Here is a 22,196-nt window from a genome sequence, read left to right as displayed (position 1 = left end):
AAGTGCAGAAAGTTGCTGCCGATACGCAGTTGTCCGAGAAAGGCGTTCTCATCAAGGTACCGGATGAGTAAGGCTGGGTCCTCCAGAAAAGGGAAAATTGTCGTCAGTGCACGTCGTTTTCCCTTTGTTTATAAACAATATTTGACACTTGAGTATAATCAATATGGTGGACATGAAATCCCCTATTCGATAACCGTATTCATTAACTGTGTCCAAACCAATCCAATCTGATTCGAATCATAATCGAATCAAATCTTTAGATTCTGTCAGATGGGATTCGAATCTTTAGAATCCGTCAAATGGGATTCGAATCTTTAGAATCCGTCTAGGGATCGAATCTTCGAATCTTCCGAGTCCCGTTTCTACCAACACTAGGTCGAAAGTCGTCAGTATTTATTTTCGTTTCAACCAGTGCAGTCTGCCGCCCGATCGCAGCAGCATCCGAAAAGACTGTCCGGAAGGAAAAACACTAGCATATTAGCAGAGACAGAAGCGTTCTTCGTGCGTCTATTGTTTTGTTTTGTGTGCTTAAACTGTATACTGGCTGTAGGATACGCTGTAAGTAAGAGGAAGGTGCAATTCCTTTAACCGACGCTTGTCGCGGGCAACGACCGTGCTATACAAATACGGGGTCCGCGGTATCGGTCGTCGTGCAATGTGAATGTTTTTCTTTTTCTGTTTTGTTGAACGCATTTTATCGCGTATAGAGTGAAAAGCTAGTGCCGTCGTGTGGTCATATATGCTGCTGTAGCGTGGCGTAGTGTATAACCGCGGATAAGTTATAAATCGATCGTGATATATCAGCTCGACGGGGCTTGTGACTTGAACGACATATTCTACAGTTAATGTAGCAAGCGCACCGGAAAGCTGCAATTATCCATCATTTTCCAGCAGCAGAAGCGTCTGCCAAGAAGGATTGCCTGTTGTTTGCCTTTACAGCACGTTCTAGTGCATATTCCCTGTAGCCCCGTTTTGATGTACTGTTGGTGCATGCGACTTCGGTGTTCCTCCCCCTCCGGGTGCAGTTCGTGATGCACGGTTTCCCTGGCGACAGGCAAAGCGCAGCGCAGTTGAAAAAGGAATGAAACTGCGTGTTCTGGTGAACTATGACTAGTAGCCGCGGCGGCTGGGATTCCGGCACCAAGTGCTGCCCTTAACGCTATTCGCTATTTATCTCGCTGGTGTTGGTAGGGAAATCATTTCATCATCCCTTTTTTATCTGAAAGGCGGATTTCACACACTGCCACCGCTCCGGCAGCGCCTTTGCTGTAAAGAGGCGACGACCATTTTGAATCAATCGAGTAGCGAAGGCAACGATTTCCCGCGAGTGAAAAGTGTTTGTTCGCATCGAAGGAGTTCCTCAGAACGATCTTTTGCCGGGGAAGATGGCAAAATTACAAAGTCGATCGACGAACGTGACGACTCGAGTGTAGCACACAATAGCAGGGACGCGGTGAAAACAAGAAAAAAAGCAATAGTTCAAACCACATGTTTGACGGTGTGGAGAGTACCGCTTAACGACGGAACGGTTTAGCAAGTCTAGTGAAATCTGTTGTTAGTCCACATTTGGTGTGTTTAGTTGGTCCCTTTTTGTACTGCGTGTGTTTTTAAAGTAAATAGAACGACGCTGGTGTATATGCCGTTGCGATACTGCGTCACACAAGAAAGAAGCGAGTGAGCAGGAACGAGTATCGCTTCGGAGTGAGACCGCAGCGTGTGTGCACGAAAGGGATACCACACACGGGCGCGAGTGAGCGCGATAACGAGAGAAAGCAACGCGCAACAACGCACAAGGCGTGCAAGGAAGGGGGAGAACAAAATAAGAGAAAAAAGAGGAACAAGTGCGTGCCGGTGTGCCAACACACAGATGAGAGCAGGACGCATGAGTAAGCCGCCGACACAACGACGAAAGTACAGCAGCTTGCATTGGGAGTAAAATCTGGCAAAAGTGAAAGTACAGAATTGACCGAAAGAAGAGAAAGGGAGAGCGAGGGGGACACAGTGGAAGAAGAGCCAACAAGACGGTGATCGAAACCGCGCCAACGATCGTCACAGCTCCCCCCGGGGGGGGTTCCGCCATACCACTTTTCTCCTCGGCGCATACCACAGAACAGGGGACTGCCGCACACAAACTGCTACGAAAAAAGGTCCAGTGCAGGGGGTAACACCCGCGTCCACCATTCGCCAACCAAAGGGGACGAGAACGGAAGGAAGGTAAGCGCCCGCGATTAAATGGCTGGAGAATGTATGATGGAAGGAAGCGCCCAGCACCGGATAAAGACGGTCACGCACTAATCTCTACGCCGTAAGTCGTTTGCTGGCCGGGCGTGTGTGTGTTTGTGGCTGCGAATGATTGGATATTTTTCACCTTTCCACCATCGAGCCCAAGGTATCGGTTTTTGTACGTGATTTATGTGCGCCATCATCATCGGTTACCCGTCTCTACAGTGTTTTGCGACAAAGTGTCAGGCCCCCCAAATGACAAAAGGGAATTCTAATTTTGTTGACTTTTTTGTAGGTCTCACCCTAGACTACACTGCACCAACACCTCTGTGCATGGAACAAATCGCACGCCGGCAGTCGATGCCGTTTAGGATAGCATTGGAAAGTCCAATGGCGCTACCGAGACGGATCAAAACTTCATATCATACCTTCACGCTCCCCGATTGCACACAGATGCTGCCAATCCGCCATTTGCGTTTTCGAAAAGACCCTCTAGCGTTGCGAAAATCGTACGCCCCGCAAACGGGAACGCGAAGAAGGGACGTCGATCGGGATGTTGTCTCCGCACCTCGGCGTTGGGCGGGCGCTTGGAAAAATGCAATGCTCCTCGCGGGGGTGTGGGGAGGGAGTGAAAGTTGTGGGAAAGCGATTGTTCCAGCGATTGCAAATGATAGTGGTGTGGTGTAAAACTGCACCCGCACCGGTAAATATTGAATCGTCTGGGAAAGGAAAGGAAAGAAAGGTCGTCTTTGCCGAATGGCGTATGGCATTCTTCGTGCCACTTTCTTTATTTAACATGCTGGAAATGACCCGATTTGAGATGTGACCGTACGGCACAGTTCAGCATCGAACAATTGTAATGTTATTTCTCTATGGAATGGAGGAAAACTATAGAGAATTGTCACGGAAAGGAAAAAGGCTGCGATTTTTACAATGGCTCCGTAAGTCGTAATTTACGACGGTAAATCCATTTTTGTGGCACATACTCTACACCATATGAAGATTTTGTATCCCTTACTGCAGGGGTCGGCAGATTCCGGGCCCGCCAGTTGCTTGTATCTGGTCCGTGTGAATATTTTTGAAAAGTTACTTACAAAAACCAACTCTCTTCGATACAAAGGCTATTAAACACGTTAAAATAAAATACTATGATGTTATTGAATAGAACCAGTTCTATACACCTTTTTCATACTCCGTTTACTTTTTCGTTTGTGTTTTCTACTTCTTGTTCTGGCACTTCCCAGACACCGATTTACTTTCGTTTTGCTTTACGATTTAGAAAAAACGATAAACTACAATTAAAAAATGGCTCAATAACACATTCTAACATTGAAACAATATTTGATGTTTCTGGCCCGCAGCTTCCGGTTCTTTTTCAGCATCCGGCACTTTCGAGAAACTCCTGCCTTACTGGAGGAATCATGCCAAATGCATGGCAGAATAGATCTGAGTCCGGGGTTTTTTGGTTTGACATTTCATAAAACCAATTTTAAAAATCTGTCTACCATACGAAAGAAGGAAATCTTCAGAATATTATTTATTTCAATGCACATTTGTGAGCGATATGGTTCTTGAAAGTAGCATAAAAAAATGAGGTGTTCTGTAATCATTTCCTGCGTTTCTCATGTTAAATTTGAAAGTTTGATCAAATATTTTTTGACACATGTTGTACATCGTTGCAAAAGAAATTTTGTTGGATATCAGGTTAATGTTTGGAAAAGTTATATTTTATTGAAAAAAACCGAAATTTTCAAAAATCAATAAAAACTCCACACAAGCTTTGTAAATTTTCGTAAGCCAGTACTTTTCTGGAATTCAACGGCACTCTTTGAGACCATCTCAAATGAAATGGAGAAAGGTTTTTAGGACAAGCAAGATTGAGCAAGTAATAAGGAGTCCCGAAACAAAATTCTTGCTAAAATAATATTTTGTTGGACCGTAGCTGTAGGTTTGGTAGCCAAATTCAAGAAAAAGTAAATTTATTTTATTTGCAATATTAACAAATTTTATTGATTTTGTTTTTTTGTCATTCAACAACCAATAACCACCTCTTGTTTAAATCAAACATAACCGAAAACTGTGTGAAAATTTTGAACAACCGGATCGCCGTTCTGACTAAACTACAGCGCATGGGTAAATCAAGAAATAAAAAAAAATTGGAAAATAAAATTCACTTTAAGAGTTGATATGCAGAATGGAACCAGTGTAAACGGTTTGAAGCTTTAATGTTTCCAGAAATTGCAATGGTTTTATTATTGTTAGTGCTTGACTGAACATACACGATACTTTTCTTCTCTATCGTAGGCTTTACGCAAATAACATAGTGTGGTCTTTCAACTTATTGTTTGATGTGCACAGTTTCAACATGGCTTGTTGTATCTCTTTAAATATTACGGGTAATAATTTTGAAGTTCAGTTGCTGTTAAAATTGTACTAGAGCATACAATAATAAATGCAGAACACGGCCTATGGACATAAGATTTACTAAACTATGTCAAATTGTCCCTATGCTCTTCTACCATCAAACAAAACGTAACCGCCAGTCAACTGCTATCGCTGCGCGTTCTCACTTCTTCCCCTTCTTGCGGACGCGAAGAGTTCATTGACCTGTGGCCCTCGCGTCGCATCCCTACAAATGCTGCCTTAAACCGACATGCGGGACCAGGAGGCTTGCCAGGACTCGACCCGTTCCGCAAAAGAGACAAGTCGCGTTGGTTTTACAGGCGAACAGCAGGGGTGTGTATGTTGGTGTGGAGGGAGGATTTCTTAGTTGGAAGTCTTCTTGCACGCACACACACACACAACAGTACCACGAGCCCCAAGATGCACCCCAATTCTCAGGACCTTCCCCGAACACTGCGCGCTCTCTGCTCATGTATCCGTGCTGACTGTTCCTTCGGTAGCAACAGAATAAGGATTGCCGACGAAGCACAAGGTTTGCCGCCAAAGAACAAGGCCCACTGTCGAAGAAAAGACAAGACGTTCCCGACTTCCGTTGGTATTGAAATTTCTGCAGCACTTCGTTCCCAGCTTCTGCTTTCTCCTGCTTGCCTCCTTCTTTTCCGTAACTTACAAATACAAACTAACGTGCATGTCGTCGGAGACCTCGTTAGGAGGGTGGTGGAAAACCTGCAACGTATATTGCTTTGCTTCGCTACAAACTGTACCCTACCACCCGAAATCCAATGCTCATATCCTTTATTTCGAGAGAGTCCATCTTTGCTTTCTGGTTTCTCCTTCTTCCGGTTGTTTGGGTTTGGTTTTCCTTTGCGGGTGGTGGGTGGGTTGGTAGGTGTGTGGTTTTAGCAGGGTGCGGCACGGCAAGCCTACGGTTCTACGACTCAAACTGTTCGGGGTCAATGAATCCTTGAATCCTTGCGGAAAAGTTCAATCAACTCCGCCGTCGGCGTCGCTGTTGTGTCGCGCTAGCATGTTTTTGGGGGTTTTGTGTTTTTTTGTTGTTTTGTTTTGTATTGGTAGTGGTGTACATTTTTCGGCAGTTTTCCGATGGAAAAGCCTTCGCCCCGGTGTTGTTTCGACTATTGCGGGATAGGCGCTGCTTGGCAGAGCCAGGACGCATGCGTGCGGTGTCGAAGGGTGCCGAGAACCAAAACAACCCCAAAAATGGATGGCAGGGGCGGGCACCCCTTTGCAACTTTTCATTCAATGTTGATGGTCATAAGTTTAGGGCAGCATAATAATAACAAACCCCCAAGAGCATGAAATCATGTCATGCAGGAGATAAGAACGAACGCAGCGAATGGGAATGCGACGGTATGCTTAGCTCTGTGCCTGTATGTGTGGTGTATGATTTGTTGCTGTATGTTCCGAAGAAAAAACTTAAATTTGTCCTAAAAACTTGTACCACTTTGTACGCTATACATCGGTTATTTTTCACAATGCTTAGATATCGATTGTGGCTTGTTTGTATCGAGATGCTGTTAAACACACCAATTATGGAATAGTGAAAACAAAAGGCAAAACACCAAGATTCTATGTTTCAATAGGACGTGGAATGGTTAGTCTACGAAGAAAACAACCTAGATTTTGGTACTACAGCGCATTATCGCATTAATTTATGAAAGTACAAAGACATGCCACTCAGAACTATTTAATTGGCAAGGAAAGAAAAAGGAAACATTAACTTATGAAATTCAGTCCCAGGATACCTATTTAGGCAGTAAGGCAACAGCTTAAGTTTTTTTTTGCATACTCCCATTTTGTGTTTGCCAGCGTCAAAGAAAAGCAAAAGGCTGCGATAGGTGCCACTTAAAGGAAGCAAGTTTAAGGAACCAAATGTGCGTGCGTAACTAAACAAAACATAGCGCACGAATGAGTGGAGCAAAAGGAAAACGCTGCTGCAGCCCTAACCCATCCGAGGTCGACTTTTCTGGAGGGAAACTGCCAGAACGCTACCGCTCCTTTCCATCAACCAACAGGAGGTACCTCATAGAAGCAGATGGTTTCGCTCTGGTGGAAGGCAGCATAAAAAGCTACGTTTACGTTACATGTCGTCTCGTTGTGTGTTGCAGTTATTTTCCATTCGAATGCAGTGTAAGTTTGCTGTATTTTTTTGTGTTTTCTTTCGTGTTCTTTCCGAGAACGAATGTTTTGTAGCCTATTCTTTCCCCGGACATCATCTTCGCTTCGGTTGAGTCATTAAACGTCCCGGTACAGCAGCATTGACGGTGTTGTTGTACTGTGGACGATCTTTTTCCTTGTATCGTTCGTTAAAGCTTAGAGCTATTCGGGAATGCTTATTCCTCTTCCTTCTCTACAACGTTGCGCCTACATTGAGTATCCTTGGGATGGATAATTTCATTAATTGCTACGATATTGGGCTTATAAATGAATTCTTGACATATATAAAAATATTTCAAAATAGCTAATTACGTTGTGACTACAACAAAATATGGTAAAATCATCCCCCCTTTAATCCCATCCGGTTCCGTTATTAACCTAAGGTTTATCTAAAGCCCTATCCATCCACTATAAGTAATATGGCTGTTGATTAACAGTGAAAATGCGCTTTTTTCGCAAACGCGTCACACATATGGCCAATCACTCTTCCCGATCATACGGCGAATTGCGATGTCGACTGTATGTTTCCACCACGTTATGTTGCCGTTGTTGAAGATCATGAGAGTCATGCAAATGTGCGATGCACTTGCTGGCGGCGTTATCCGCTCGTTTATCTCCGTTCCGTGTACCGCAGAGGCAAGAAGAAAATTCGTCTCGCAAGAAGAGTGTGTTGGTAAGAGAACGGCCAGCGAGGAAGAAAGACATAAAGGCAACAGTTCAAACGAATTCACCACCGTCTTTTGCTTGCTTTGCGTAAAGAAAATCCCGTATACAAATAACAACAAAACGGAGTAAGGAAATGCGGTTGCATCTGCATCGTCTGGCTGGCTGGCTGGCTGGTTAGTTTGCGTACAGCTGCCGGTCGGGTGTCCGGGTGCGGACGATTGGAAAATTGAATCGGTTGGGGCCCATCTAAAGTGCATCGGCATCGGCAGCTGCAGCGGTTGTGCGACAGATGGTTCGATTTGCTGAATGGAGATGGTGAGCACCCATCGGGGGTGATCAGAAGAGGAATGGATCCGGGCATTGGAATGGCAAATTGAACCCGAACCTGTCGTGACCTAGAAATGGGTCGACAACAACTCTTTTCCATAGACTTTCGTCTTCATGTTGTGTGGAAAACCCTGACAGAAGGTGCATTAGGTGATGTTATTTTGCTAGTTATTCTATCACACGAATATCTTTTTCCTGTACCATTATTTTTCAGCTCGTGTTATTGACATACAGCCATTACCACTAAACTTTATCTCGATAGCAGATGGTGTTGTCCCTAACGCATCTGAATTTGTTTCTCATTAATCAGCATTAAACAGTGTAATTGGGGTTTTCCTGGATAATTATTCTATACCAACATAAAAAATGAATCAATTGATGCTTTAAACTTGCGTCTATTACCATTAATTTTTTAATCATTTTTGGAGTACATTTTTATTTACGCATTTCCAATCTCGCACAGAAGCGTCAAATTTGGCGATATAAAATTATTTCATGGCCTGTTTGTTTGTTTATAATTGCTGCCGTATATTATGTAAATTTTGGTCAATGACAAACTATAAATGTGTTTGTAATTTAACCTTATTCCCTTTTCGTCTGCAGCTTTATAAAATAATTTTTAGCGCAAATAATAATCTTCATATTTACATTCATTCATTCCAAATAATACCATTTTTAGATAGGGACAAAATTGAAATCAGGAGATAAAATCAGATAAAGCCGAAATAAAAACTGATGAATTAGAGACAAACCTGATGAACTAGAGACAGAAGTTGATGCGTTAGTTCAATCATGGGTGGGTTAGGGGCAAAGATAGGTGGCAACGAATGTATTTCACTGTTCAGGCACTATATGACACTTAATGCGCTGTCTCGTCGGAGACGTTCTTTGACGATCGCAGTCCGTCATGTTGCATCTGATCGCGTTTTATTGTCCTCTTTTAGGAAGCTTCTGCAACGTAATTCCTCCAGTTGCTTGGAGCCTTGATTGAACCAAACCGAACCCGCGTCCGCATATTGCAACTAGCGCGGGATAAACAGATCAGTTTGACTTCCATCCGTACGAACGAGATTGAATGGGTCTACTCAACGGGAGGTCATTTGTGGCTGTTTTTACCACTCGATCGGCAAAGGTTCACAAAGGGATACGAAGCGACTATCTGTCACGCACACCGAAAGAGCCATGTGGGCGAGAAGAGTATGTGAAGACGGAGGTGCTGGTGGTGGTGATGTGCAGACCTCGCGGTTACTGCAAGCGTCAGTCAGTTTTTTCGCTGTTCGCTGCTCTCGGGACTACCTCAACAATTTCGGGTTTCCTTTCTGCATTCCATTTCTGCCCATCCGTACGGGTATTTTTTTTTTCTCTATCATCCGCTTGTTTTTCTCTTCTGCGTGCCTTTCTTCTTTGCATTCTGCACTTTGCCTGCCTGACGACGGATGAAGCCCGTTTTTCGATTTTATCATGTTTTCTTTTACTCCTTTTCTTCTTTGTCCCTGTTTTGTTTTCCCATTCTATCCTCATGCTTTCTTGTGATGTTGTTCCTACGTTGCTTCATCTTTAGCTGCGCTCTGATGGATCCTCCAGGCAGCGTTTGTTATGACTGGCTTGTAGCGCTTCTTGTTTTGAGGTTTTTTTCCGTATCCTGTTGTATCTCTGCGGATGCATCGACGGGAGTGTGTGTGCGAGTCGGTTTCCTGTCGTTTTTTATTTACCCATTTTCTGTGCGTTCGATAAATGTCCTTCGAACCATCTTTTATAGTTTGTCGCCAAACTATTAGTGAAAAGTTGTTCTTTAAATTTTAATATAAACAGGTTATAGAAATTTTCATGGTTTTTAAACGTTAATAAACATTAATTTTTAATTTAATTTACTCTATAGCTCTGCAAATTTATCAATTCAAATATCTAAAATAAAATAATATGTTAATTTTTTTTATGCCAGTAGAAAATAGCTCAGTGATCAATTACCACTAATAATAAACAACTTCTAAGCAGAATTGAAAAATGATCAGTTTAACATTACTTTAACAACAAAAGCACCCTGTTGTGTAAACTGTTAGCTTTGGTTGGAGCTAGTGATCGATAATTTTTAACCAATTAAATCAAATCGGGTTAACTTTTGGATATTGCAGGCAAATAAATGGTAGAACGATCAACTTTCACTGATAAAAAATTAGAACGCGAAGCAAAACATTTTTTGCCGACAACTTGCGCTCACCTTTTCTCGAACGAATTTTCGTTTCTATCATATCTCGGGTTGATTATCCAGCCCTTGCTGGTTGCAATTTCCCGCCGTGCAATTTCGCACATTTTCTTCCGGACTGGCACTATTTTGTACATGGGAGAGAGTGAAAGCGTAAACGCATCGTAAAGAGCACGTAAAGAAAAAGCAACTGGTGCAGCTCACAACAACCACGGGTCACCATATGCATCTTGCATTGCAGCTCGAAATGCAACAGAAAACGTTGTTGCTTTTGATCAACGTTGGGTTGGATGATTAGTAGTGTGGATTTGTTCCCCCTATCGTATGCTGCAACCCATACCCCGAAGACGTTTGAGGAAAACTCGTGATAGTCGCAACACCATGGAGAAGAAGGCAGTTCAAAGGTCAATTTTACATTAATTTATGACCGTATAATAAACAAGGGTGTTCGTTCGCAACCAATCAAAGCAATTGTACGTGCATGCAACAAACTGTACTTTTCCGGTACATGTGAGAATATTTGAGCGTCGGCATCAGAGCTTCCGTTATCAAAGAAGAATTTTGCAAGTAAAGTATTATTGTGTTTAAAATATCTGTTGAAGTTCATTATTTTTTTTTTATTATTAACTACTTTAATTTTTTTATTATTACTTAATTGTTCTTTAGCTCAGAACAATCGATGCGTCCATATCATGAAGTATTGCGTAAATGTTTCTATTGAAACCAAACATGAAATAAAAAAAAAACATTTGAAGAAAAATGAAGATTACGAAAGGATCAAAGAAAAACACAGAATAATGTTAGAGGTATGGCTGTTATTGCTCTTAATGACCTAAACCCAGCCCACACAAATAGTTGGATAAGCACAGACTGTGATGCGGGCGGAGAGAAGTGAAATCCACACCGAATTAAAGAAAACTCATAAATCCTGGATAGCATCAGCTATTCGATATTCTATTCGACGTACCATAAGATGAAAGTATGTTCAAGTTTTTCATGTAGATTCCCAAAACTATACCCGGTAGGTATAGTAGGGTCCGAAGAAACGGCAGGTACAAAACCCGCAGGAAATGAAACTATCGTAGTGCCTGTTACCATCAGCCGTAACAACGAAAATATGTTAAAAAATTACTCTAGAAATAGACAAACTTCTGTGTTTTATGGAAAAAAAAACTTTTTTTTTTAATATTTAGTAAAACCTTAGACAAATTTGTGTAAATCATACAATCATGTTTTGTATGCGTATATGTGTTTATAGTAATTCAAACTTTCCTCAATTAGAAGTTTTAACACCTTTCATCAAAACATCGTTCTGCTGCCGCATCTTCTGTTCTGTCAGCTGCCTTTTTCATGCTCACTTCCTTTCCCCTTTCGCGGACTAGCGATCAAAACTTATTATACTTATCTAATGTACCGATTGAACTATCACCTTATCTAATGTACTGATGATGTTAATATACAATTTACACTTTAAAATTTTTATATTAAATTAAATTAAATTAAATTTGTATCGTTGAACATCGTTTCGATGGTGATAAAGTGTACTGTATAGTATACAGCAAAGCGTATGTGTGATATTTTATAAAAGAAACTTGGTGAATGCAGGTAATTCTAACGCTTAGAAATACTAATGTTCGACGGATTTTCAATCTATTTCAAATGGTTAGTTATTTATATATTTACAATTTAGTTGTTTTAGCAGTTTTAGATGAAAGTGTATTCAGGAGTCGGTAGGTGATGTCCTGCAGGCCTTATGCAGACCTTGAGCTTTGCTATTAATAGTACATGGTTTTAAAAAGCCTTACAACTTACGAATACTCTAAACCGTAGATGGGCTTGAAATTTTATTATTATTATTATTATTGCCTCTTTCTTGAGTGTTTTTACAACATGCGGGTGCTGCATATCTACCTGTAGCAATTTGATACGCATCACAGTTTGAGTCGCTTTTGTTTTTCCTCATCTCTACCGAGAAACATAGGCATGACCCCGTATGCTCGCATCCTTCGAAATTTGCTTCTCGTCAAAAAAGGTTCAAAGCAAGTTAATAAAATCCTGCTCCCATGCAGGCCATATTATTTTGCATTCTGCATTCTTCGCTACCAGCAGCCTCGGTTCTGCAGGACGGTCGGAGTTTGGGTGAAGAGAGTTTTAAGCTGTGACTGTGCAACAAATTTAAGGTCACGGTAGAAGCAACCTTTCCGGTTATTGTGAAATCTCTTTTCTATTGCTTTTTCTCGCTTTTCGCCGGCTTTGCCTTGCTGGCCCTCGGTACGCTTTGGCTGTGCTTCGCAAAACTCCGAAGCGTAGCGGAGCGCGGCATTTTAATGATTTTATGTTCATCAGAACGCTGCGTTCGAGCTGGGAACGTTTTCGGGCTGCCGGAAAAAATATTAAAAGGAACACCAGGAATGAAGGATTGGTAGACAAGGTTGGAACCTAAAAGGTCATAATAAAAGGGACCGAGTTTTTACTCTTCTTTTCTGCCGAATGCTGTTGAACGCCATTTCTGCTGCCCGAGACGAGGGCCTCAAGGGGAAGCGTCTCAACGTCGGTGGGGCATCGAGTGTCCCGTGGTGGGTTCGGTCCGGTCCTTTGGGTTGTTGCCGGATCTTCGAGGTGCAAGGGGAGACCGTTGGTGGCGCGAAGAAGAAAAGGGCGCGACGGGACTGCCTTTTGCAACTCACAACCTTCCACCGTCGGGCTGCTTGTGCATTCGTTGCGTTGTCGACACACATTTTATGCAGTTTTCTTCAATATCTTATGCATGTTTCTTCACCGTTGGCTGCCGTCCCGGTGGTCGATCGTCCGAGAAAAAGTTGGCCGTTCTTCTGGCAGGATACGAACGAAAGGCGGCACAGAAAGAAGGATCGTTTTTGATCTTTTTTCCCATCTGCTGTTCCTTCAAGGACGAAGACATGTTTGTTAGAAACAAGAAACATATCCCCGTCCAGAATGGGTCCTTTTTTGTATTTTATTTTTAACTGAAAAAAAGATAGGACTTACCGGCGTATGCAGTACCAGTGCACAATGCAGTCCTGGGAAATGCAGTTCCAAGAAATCTTTAAACAAACCGAAACCGATATCTGGCTTAACAGTCCATACGTCTCGTCTATACAGTTTTGGTAAAATGCTATTTCCGTTACAAGCGAAGCTTTCTTGCCTTCGTCCTTTATTTAGCCCTCGAGCGAAATGCTGCTCGTCGTTTCTTATCATTTTCATAATGCTCTTTTCGCGAATGTCACCATAAGCGAATAGTTTCTAGGTTTTCGTACATAAGAAAAGAAAACGTACAAATCGCTTGGCCCGATCATCTACCATCATTGATTGTATGATTCATTTTTGCGCAACTTTGGATCTTTTTCTAAAACACATGTTACATTTCTTTAGTTCACAACAATTTCCTGTTTACGCTGACACGAGAGCAAAGTAAACACATAATAGAAATCAACCAATACCGCTGCACTGCAAGACGATATTTAATGGGGACTAGTTTGCTTTGAATGACTTCATATCCTGTTCCCAGCATCCCTGGGACATTTGGCTCGACCGGGGAAATTTGAAACCGTTTGAACGCTTTTCTTTGTGTATCGAAGGATCGATATCCGGAAGATCTCAAAGATCTTCATTTCTTTACTGTGAGCTGTTTCAAGTTTTTTTTAAGAAATCTTGATTATAATATGTTAAAATTGCACATATTGCTTCATTAATTATACTCTTCCTGCATAAGTTTTTACAATTTTTCTTTATTGCTGTCGTGTTCTTTAGCCTATTTGTTTCGACAAAACGAGCATAACAAAACCCAATTGCTTGGAATGAGAAAGAGCTTGGAAAGTTCATTGGTCCCTTCAATTAATTCGCCCAACAGGAAAACCTTGTTTCCAGTAACCAACACATGACATCTCGTTGTTGAGAGCGAGAGAATTAAAATGCCTCCCAGGCATATCTTCTGCCATAAAGGCCACCAATATTTTGCATTTCATACAACTGAAAAATAATTCCTCCCATCAAAATATGCGTCCTTTTTTCATTTATGGTGTAATGCACGTATATCCGATTCGTTCATAGATTTACACACGTTTTTTCTTCCTCTTTTTTATAGAATAACGAACAACGATTATGGCACTGCTATCCAATGGTGCTTCCTCGATGCAGATAACGACCCAGCCGAACAACGGGGGTGGCCCCAACGGTGGCCCCGATGGATCCGGAGACTTCAATTCGAACGACCGGCGACTCCTCTCGAGCCTGTTTACCACATTGCCGTGTTGGGATGCACCACCGCACAAAACGAGCTCCGGACCGGTTATGGTTCCGCAAAGGTAGGTATCAAGATCCCCGGGAAAGCCCTCCTATCTTGACAATGAATCGATTTCCCTACTCTGTTCTGTGTATTTGCTACTCTGTTAACATTTATGATGAAGGTTTGTGACGAGCCATGTTTGCAATGATAATGAGCAAAGTGCTGCAGCGACAACTAAGTCTGTTTTTTTTCGTTCTCTCGTTTAAATTTCGAAAACTCAATAACTCCGGTTTCAATACGGTACAAACAAGGTAATAACGAATATTGGTTTTGTTGATTGTTAGCGTTTCATCAAATATTTTCCTCTTTCGACCATGGCTCCTTTTGATGCCACGCTCCTTTGAATTGTGATTCTATCATAGATTTGACTAAAGTACATTGTAAATGTATTGAAATAATCTAATCGTTGTACTCAACGTAAATCATACTTTTCATCGATTGAAAACGTCTCATGAGTGGGCGTGTAATGTTAAAAATTAATTTCAACCATAATGGTGCTTTAAATCATCTATTGCATACAACAAAACCTACTAAAAATTAAAGGCAAATTGTACGCTATGCGTAATCAGATCCTTTTATATCATTTGATTAATCATTCATTTCAGTTAGCAACAAGGTATGTTCTTGTCTTGGTTATTTATTGTTTTTTTTTTATTTAAGTCGGCAAAAAGAAGATAGTGAATCTTCAAAGTAATAATTTAGTCCGTAGATTCTAAGTCAGTTAACCACATAGTCCTGGCTCGAAGAGAATCTGTGGGAATGAACTTCTCTCTAATGTGCAGGAATCTACTTAATTCAAGGTAGTTTGTAAAAACTGTCTCTGAAAAATACAACTCATACACTACAGTATAATCAACATATTTTCCATAAACATGCAATAATATGTGTGTGTTGATTTTGATGGTCAAAACAACTATTTATGTGGTTTGAATCCTCTTCATACACATCTAACAAAGCGTAATGTAGAGATGATTTGAGAACCCTTACACTATTATGCTCAGTTCTTCTGTTTTGTTCTCTGAAGATAACGGTAAACGAAGCTTGATTGCTTGTGTTATCGTGAGTTATGCTTATTGGTTTTCTGAGCAAGCGTAATCTGGATGTTATTTGACAATTTGAAAATGGAACGCCTATCCTTTGTTCATGTTTTAAATGTGCACGGTGCAAAATTAGGTACATGTTCTAGTATCTTTTCGTAACAAAGGCTATTGTTTTGTTGTTCATTGGTGAAAATATGTACATTGTTGAAAAAAAGTATTTCCTTTAGGTTTTATAATATCTACTTGAACGTAACTCACCTCAGTCATGTTACTAACTTGAATATTCTCTTTTCTCATATTTCCCGCCAGCAATCACAACAATTCGCTAGATCGTGACAGCATCAGTATTACGGAGGACATACTCTATTCCAACGTATTGGGTGCAATCGGCTCGGGCAGCTCAACCGGTGGCGGTGGCGGAAGTGTTCCGGGAGCAGTTGGGTCCGGTATCGGCATAATCGGGTTTTCGAATGGCTCGAACGGTTCGAATGCGGGCATGAGCGGAGGAGGAATGCTGGGTGCAAGCGACATCTACGGTGCAATAGGAACGGGGGCGACGTCTCAACACATGATGACGCCGAGCACGTCCCCACAGACAAACTCATCCTCCTCCAACGGTAGCCACTGCCCGTCGTCGGTCGGTGCCATCTGTGGTCGGTGCGATACGCACGCTTCGAGCCGCTGTCTCGACTGTAACGACGTCCTGTGTGAGGACTGTACGCTCCTGCACGGGAAGAATGCGTTCACGAAGGAACACCTCGTGATCCCGATCAACACGATCTCACCGATCGGCTCGGCTGCCTCCTGCCTAGTGGGCAACGGCATTGCTGGCAACAGTGGTGCTAGTGTAGGAGGTGTTTGTGGTGGCGGTGGTGGTGGTGGTGGTGGTGGTGGAAGTGTCGGTGGTGTCCTTTCCGAGCCACACTGCGACGTACACGGGGAGGTGCTGCGCTATCTCTGCGAGTCCTGCAAGAAGGTGGTTTGCCAAGAGTGCACACTGTGGGATCACAAAGACCACTCCTGTATTCCGGTGGCGAACGTGTCGCACGGTGCGCCGGAGAAGATCATGTCGATATTGGAGAGTGGCAAGCTAGGCACCAAGTACATCAAGGCTAGCATCGACCGGGCCGTCACGTACTCGCAGGCGGTGGAACGGGACGCAATCGAAGCGTCGGCCCGCATTCGCAAAGCCATGCGCCATTTCATTCTGGCCGCTGAAGACCGCGAGCGGACGCTGCTCGAGCGCGTGGATAAGTTTCGCCAGCAGAAGCTCACCTCGCTGTCGGACCAGATGGCGGGCCTCCGGGCGGCCCTAGCCGGACTCTCGCAGACCGCAGATATGATGACCAAGGCACTCGATCTGGTGCCAGTGATGAGCAGTATGGAGATCGCGCAAACGTTGACGACCGGTGAGAGCCAGATGGAAAAGTTTGCCGCCATGTACAAAAATCTGCAACCGAAGGAGGAGTTTATTACGTTCGTAGCGCCCAACTTTGAGTTACTGCAGGAGATACGCATGCAAGGTGACGTGATGCTTGTTGGACAGCGCAGCAATTCGGTGTCGTCGAATGGGTCGGGAAGCGTAAGCCTAACTGGCTCGAACTGTGGTGGTGGTAGTGGCGGGATGGGTTCTTCCAACGGTGGCCCAGGTGGTTGCTCTGGAGCGAGCGGAAACATTCTTACCCGCCGACCGATCGTGCGCAGTACGACACCGGCCCAGCGTATCGGTTCGTCGAGCTGGGATTCAATGGGCGGTAAAAGTGGTGGTCCATCCGGATCATCGTCCATGTGTGTGGCGCTCGGATCGTCACCAACATCGTTTGGGCTCGGGCCCGTCCCAGGTGCGCCCATCCTGGGTCAATGCATCCCAGGTTGTAGTAGCCACGTTTCGACCAAGCCGGCGATCGGTCCCAGCCTTACGTTTGGTTTCGATGGCCATGAGGACGGGCAGGTATCTCGCCCCTGGGGCATTACCGTCGACAAAGACGGCCATATTCTCGTAGCCGATCGACGCAACAATCGCGTCCAGATCTTCTACCCCGACGGTGCGTTCAAGCTGAAATTCGGCTCCAAAGGTACGGCGAACGGGCAGTTCGATCTTCCGGCCGGCATCTGCACCGACGGCCAGGGACGCATCATCGTCGTCGACAAGGACAACCATCGGGTGCAGGTATTCACGGCTACCGGCACGTTCCTGCACAAGTTCGGTAGCTATGGCAAGGAGTGCGGTCAGTTCCAGTACCCGTGGGACGTCGCCGTTAACACGAAAGGTGAAATTCTGGTCACGGACTCGCGCAATCACCGGATCCAGTTGTTCAGCCCGGACGGTCTGTTCATCTCACGCTACAGCTTCGACGGTGTTAACCATAGCCGCTATCTGAAGGGCCTGACGACGCCGCGTGGGGCATGTTTCACACCGCAGGGTGATATTATCATCTCGGACTTTGAGAATCATCGGTTGCTGCTAATCGATTCAACACTCTCTAAGGTACTTTTATTGGGATTCACAATAATTGTACAATAAAATTGTTCCAGTTTGCTATACAGATTGTTTGCACAATGTGAAAAATCTATCAAATTATCCATTAATAAAGTGAATGTCTCTTTATCACACTAGGTACTTGCCGCCAAAGGCCACGAAGGATCAGCGATACATGAGTTCAGCCGACCGTCCGGCATTTGCTGCGACGACGACGGACGCGTAATCGTTGCCGATTCGAAAAACCAGCGTGTGCTCATATTCACTCCCCAATTAGAGTTCCTCTGGGCGGTAAGTATATTTAATTGCAAGCCGTGTGTATAAGCAAGAACCACGGAATACGATACACGAACCACAATGGATGACTGACTTTTCATCCAATTCCAGGTCGAAATCCGTCCCTCATCGAACGGGTTGCTGTCGGTCGGCATTGACGAGAAAGATCGGCCGAGCGATGTTGCCCTTCTACCAGACGGGCGACTCGTCGTGATGGTGGAAACATCTCCGGACGCACGAGATCAGTGCAGTCCGCAGAAAACGTTCGTGCAAATCTATTAAACAGCGCCACACACCTCACAAGACACTAACATATGGGCCCGAGCGCGAACATGTAACGAATCAAACTGCCAAAATTATTATCTTGATCTATTTTATGTGACGCCAAGTTCATAGCAATTTGCGTAGAATGGGTGCTAGCAAAAGAAGAAGGTTCGATTTTTTTTTAAATAGTAGAAAATTTAACGCAACGTTTATTTATAAAGCATTATTTTGTAACGCAACGCTACTACCTCTAAATGTATGTTTGTGTGTGTATGTGTGCTTGTTTGTCTTCTTATTATGATTGTAAATTGTTTTTAACCTCTCGCCTTTTTTGCGAAGGAAGAGAAAATTAGAAAATTATACAACACTTTGTCCGGCTTTAGCCAAACGAACCGAAAAAAAAATAAATGAAACAAAGGGAACCAGAAGCTTACAAAGAATTTAAATCAGTCACTCTAAAGTACAAGAAAAATTAGACAAAAATCGAAGACAAACAGCAGAAGGCAAAAAGTAGAACAAGCGATCTATTCGTCGCGAGAAAAATAGAGAAGCAAGAAAGAAGAAGGAGGATAAACCGTTTTTATCGATCACGACGCGTCTTTTATAAGTTTTCTTCAGTTGTAGCAAATGGATCAAATCTAAAGAGACAAAGAAAGAGAACGAAAGTAAAGTAAACATAAGACGTGGTCAAATGTAGCGAGAGGGGCCCGATGATGCATCGTAAATATAGTACAATTTTTAGAAATAACCTTACGCATATATTAAGTTTGCCACCACATTGTGGGATAGGGAACTTTCTTAGCTGAAGGCACGGTTTATGCGTACCAGAGGAAAGTGCAGTTTTAATGATTTTGTTTTACTGTTTTGCAATGTAAGCTGACTATTACTTTTTTCTCCCACCGAGCAGACGGATGTTCGGATGAGGTTGTGTTTGAGCTAGTGACAATTTTGAGCTGGCAGATGATTTCAATGAGAGTAGTTTGGCCACTTACTCTGGCATTAGGCGTTCTTGGAGCGAGCAAAATGTTCGAAACCCGTATAAAAACAATCTTAGCAAGATTTAGCCTGTAAACGCGAGGATCTTAGCTATGCTAATGCGAAAGAGGAACACAAAGATGTACACTACAACTTATTCAACAAGACTGACCATGAAAAAAGAAGGAAAAACTAGCAACATAAAGAAAGTTAGAGCATGATGATTTAAACAAATATAAAGTAAAATTTTATAGCTAATTGATGCATCAATGCAAACCGAGACACAAACGGAGAAAACATCCGCAAAGGTCCATGCTAGCATATGACAGTGTTGTATGGATTGTATATCATGACGCAATATTTGATTCGAAGAAGGCAAAAGTATTCAGTATAGTGTAATTTGTAAAATTAGAGACCACGTTTCCACGATTCCTAGACCTCTTTGTTTCGTTTTAATGTGTAGTATAATTGACGAGGTTGTTTATGTTTCACTCCATCATGTTGAATTAACTACAGCACCCAAGATTTAGGTTTTGTTTCAAAGCAAAGTCATCATCACAATTTGTTTCGCTTTATCGGAGATATATATGGTTTTGAACCAGGAGACTGAGTAACCGGATGTTTTATGCTCGTAGCATTTTTATGTAGCCTATCAAACGATTGTATTTAATTAGGAATATGGTAAGGCTTGTGTGCCCAGAATAATACGATCGTCGTTTTACACCTGAGTTTAATAGAGGCATTTTAATTGTTTCCCATAGTATTCTCTGTCTGTACCTTTTTATATCTTTTCCGTGTCAAAGGAAAACTACGTAACAAAATACGTACTCTTAAATGTAGTTTCTAAAAACCCGTACTGTTTACGTGTAGCCAAATTTGTTTACCTATAGGTTGGTGGAAATACACGTGTTAACAATAGCTCTTCATTAGCAAATAACGTATTCGAGATAATTTTCAAAGCGATTTACTTTACGTTTTGTCATCACTAGCGGCAAAAATAGATGTTAAGTTTCATGTGCAAACATGTCCCAGTCAAAAAACAACCAACATATAGCCTGATGTTCCATCAGTGGCCGACGAAAAGCGGTAGTGAAATGGCATTCAAAAGCATGAATATTATGCGTATATATTAGTGGCTCAAAGGAATTGTTTGTATTTGGCATCGACAAACAAATGTTGAATAGTGTGTCTATCCTACCGACTTTAGTGGATCGATTAGAAGTAGTGTTTACTTACTGATTATTTTAAAATATCCCCTCCTAATGACTGAAGAACATAACACCCGAACAAAATCAAAGGAAATACTGAATGCATGCATCATATTTTTTTGATGCCAAACCAAACTTATTACTAGAGCCAGAAGCGTCATTGATTCTAGCTTCATGTAAAAGTGAAATCGATTCGTTCGATTCTCTTGAATCTCTTAAGGTAAACCGAGAAGCAATGGATGATGCTGGATAGCAATTACTGTAACTATAATATTCTTCCGCTTGTGAAAAGCAAGAAGCGGAACAAGAAGATACTACCAGAATGAATGTTCAAATTTTCGCAAAACTTATAATGTGAGGTAAAAGTAATGCTTACGTATTCTTTATTTAACGCTGACCTAGCGGAAATTATATTTATAAGATATAGAAAAAAACACACGTACACACATCCAAAAAACTGAGTTTAAACACTCAAGCAACAAATGAAATAAGCTACGATTGTATAAAAAAAATTCCAGTTTTTCTATTTCGTAAAAAAGTATGGTTGCGATTAGAATGGTACAAATCCAACGAAAGAAAACAATGTTTTCTAGAAAATTTAGCTTAGAGAATTTAAACACGCAGAGTTCGAAGAGGCATTCAAACCATAGGAAGGCTTAAAAAAGCATTGAATTTTTGAACGCATGCATCGGAATCTGAAGAGAATCCAAGGTAATAATAATAATAATGATTAGTACTGAATGCTGGCAATTTAAAACTGCCTTCATTGGGACAGATGTGATTTTGTAAGCGAAACCAAGTAGAGCAGACAGTAAAACCAACCCCGGGCCAGGTATGCGCGGAAATGAAAGGCGAAAGCTACTGAAAGTACTGACCTTAAAAGAGGTAGCCAACGTGATTGTCCTGAAAATAATCGGAACCAGAAAAGAAAATAATGTTAGATTAGTAATTCAGACAAGCAAAAGCGAACAGCAAATGTGACGAGGAAAATACGGAAACTGTGGATAATACTTGCACTTCGAGCTTGTGCCACATTAAAAACAATTAAATATTGACACCGATCAAGGGAGGCAGTGCATCCCGTGTACCACACGCCCGAGTGAAATATACAATCTGCGAAAAATATACAAGCATCCAATATGCAAGATATCTGTAGAATTTAAATGAAAAAAAAAAACAAAATCGCTATACTTTTCTCGACACAGACACTGATAAGAAACATACTAAAACTTGATAACATCAACCGCGTTTGACCACATTCGATCTTTGGTGCTTCAAGGAATCCGGAGGCCCAAGAACAAATATAATACATCACGGATGGAAGGAGATAGGGTTGCGCTAAAAGCACCAATCAAATTACTAGCAAAAGTGGCCATAAATAGTAAGAATCGAAAAATGCGATAAGATAAATAAATCATAAAAAAGATATAGGGTATATCTTATGTACGCTAAACAAAACTATAAAAAAGACTAGTGAAACGGCAGATATATTGCTAGCAACTGCAAAGATAGTTGCTCCGCTAAATTTCCCAAGAAACGAAGGAAACCCCAATTTTTGTGAGCTGAATTTGTGTGTGACTGATGAGGCTGAGATCTCCATTAGGCAAAGGCAAAGAAATCATTTGATGAACTTGTAAACTAAGAAGCCTGA

General features: G+C 42.2%; 1 protein-coding gene across 2 annotated transcripts; it reads left to right on the top strand.

The window, feature by feature from the left end:
* The first annotated feature begins 414 nt into the window (after positions 1–414).
* On the top strand, positions 415–18,764 carry LOC131282485 (protein wech). 2 transcript variants are annotated; one of them, XM_058311967.1, is made up of 6 exons: positions 415–558; positions 1,227–2,214; positions 14,103–14,322; positions 15,653–17,831; positions 17,961–18,113; positions 18,210–18,764. In XM_058311967.1, exons 3-6 carry the CDS (start codon positions 14,120–14,122, stop codon positions 18,378–18,380), a joined length of 2,706 nt encoding a protein of 901 aa, XP_058167950.1. In that variant the 5' UTR covers positions 415–558; positions 1,227–2,214; positions 14,103–14,119; the 3' UTR covers positions 18,381–18,764. The 2 variants fall into 2 exon arrangements, with proteins under 2 accessions (XP_058167950.1, XP_058167949.1); XM_058311966.1 differs by lacking the exon at positions 415–558 and having other exon boundaries at positions 853–2,214.
* Positions 18,765–22,196: the final 3,432 nt, after the last annotated feature.

This window comes from Anopheles ziemanni, chromosome 2 (genome assembly GCF_943734765.1).
Source record: "Anopheles ziemanni chromosome 2, idAnoZiCoDA_A2_x.2, whole genome shotgun sequence".
NCBI lineage: Eukaryota > Metazoa > Arthropoda > Insecta > Diptera > Culicidae > Anopheles > Anopheles ziemanni.
Note: the sequence above shows the minus strand (reverse complement) of the source record. Positions and strands in the feature narration are given on the sequence as shown.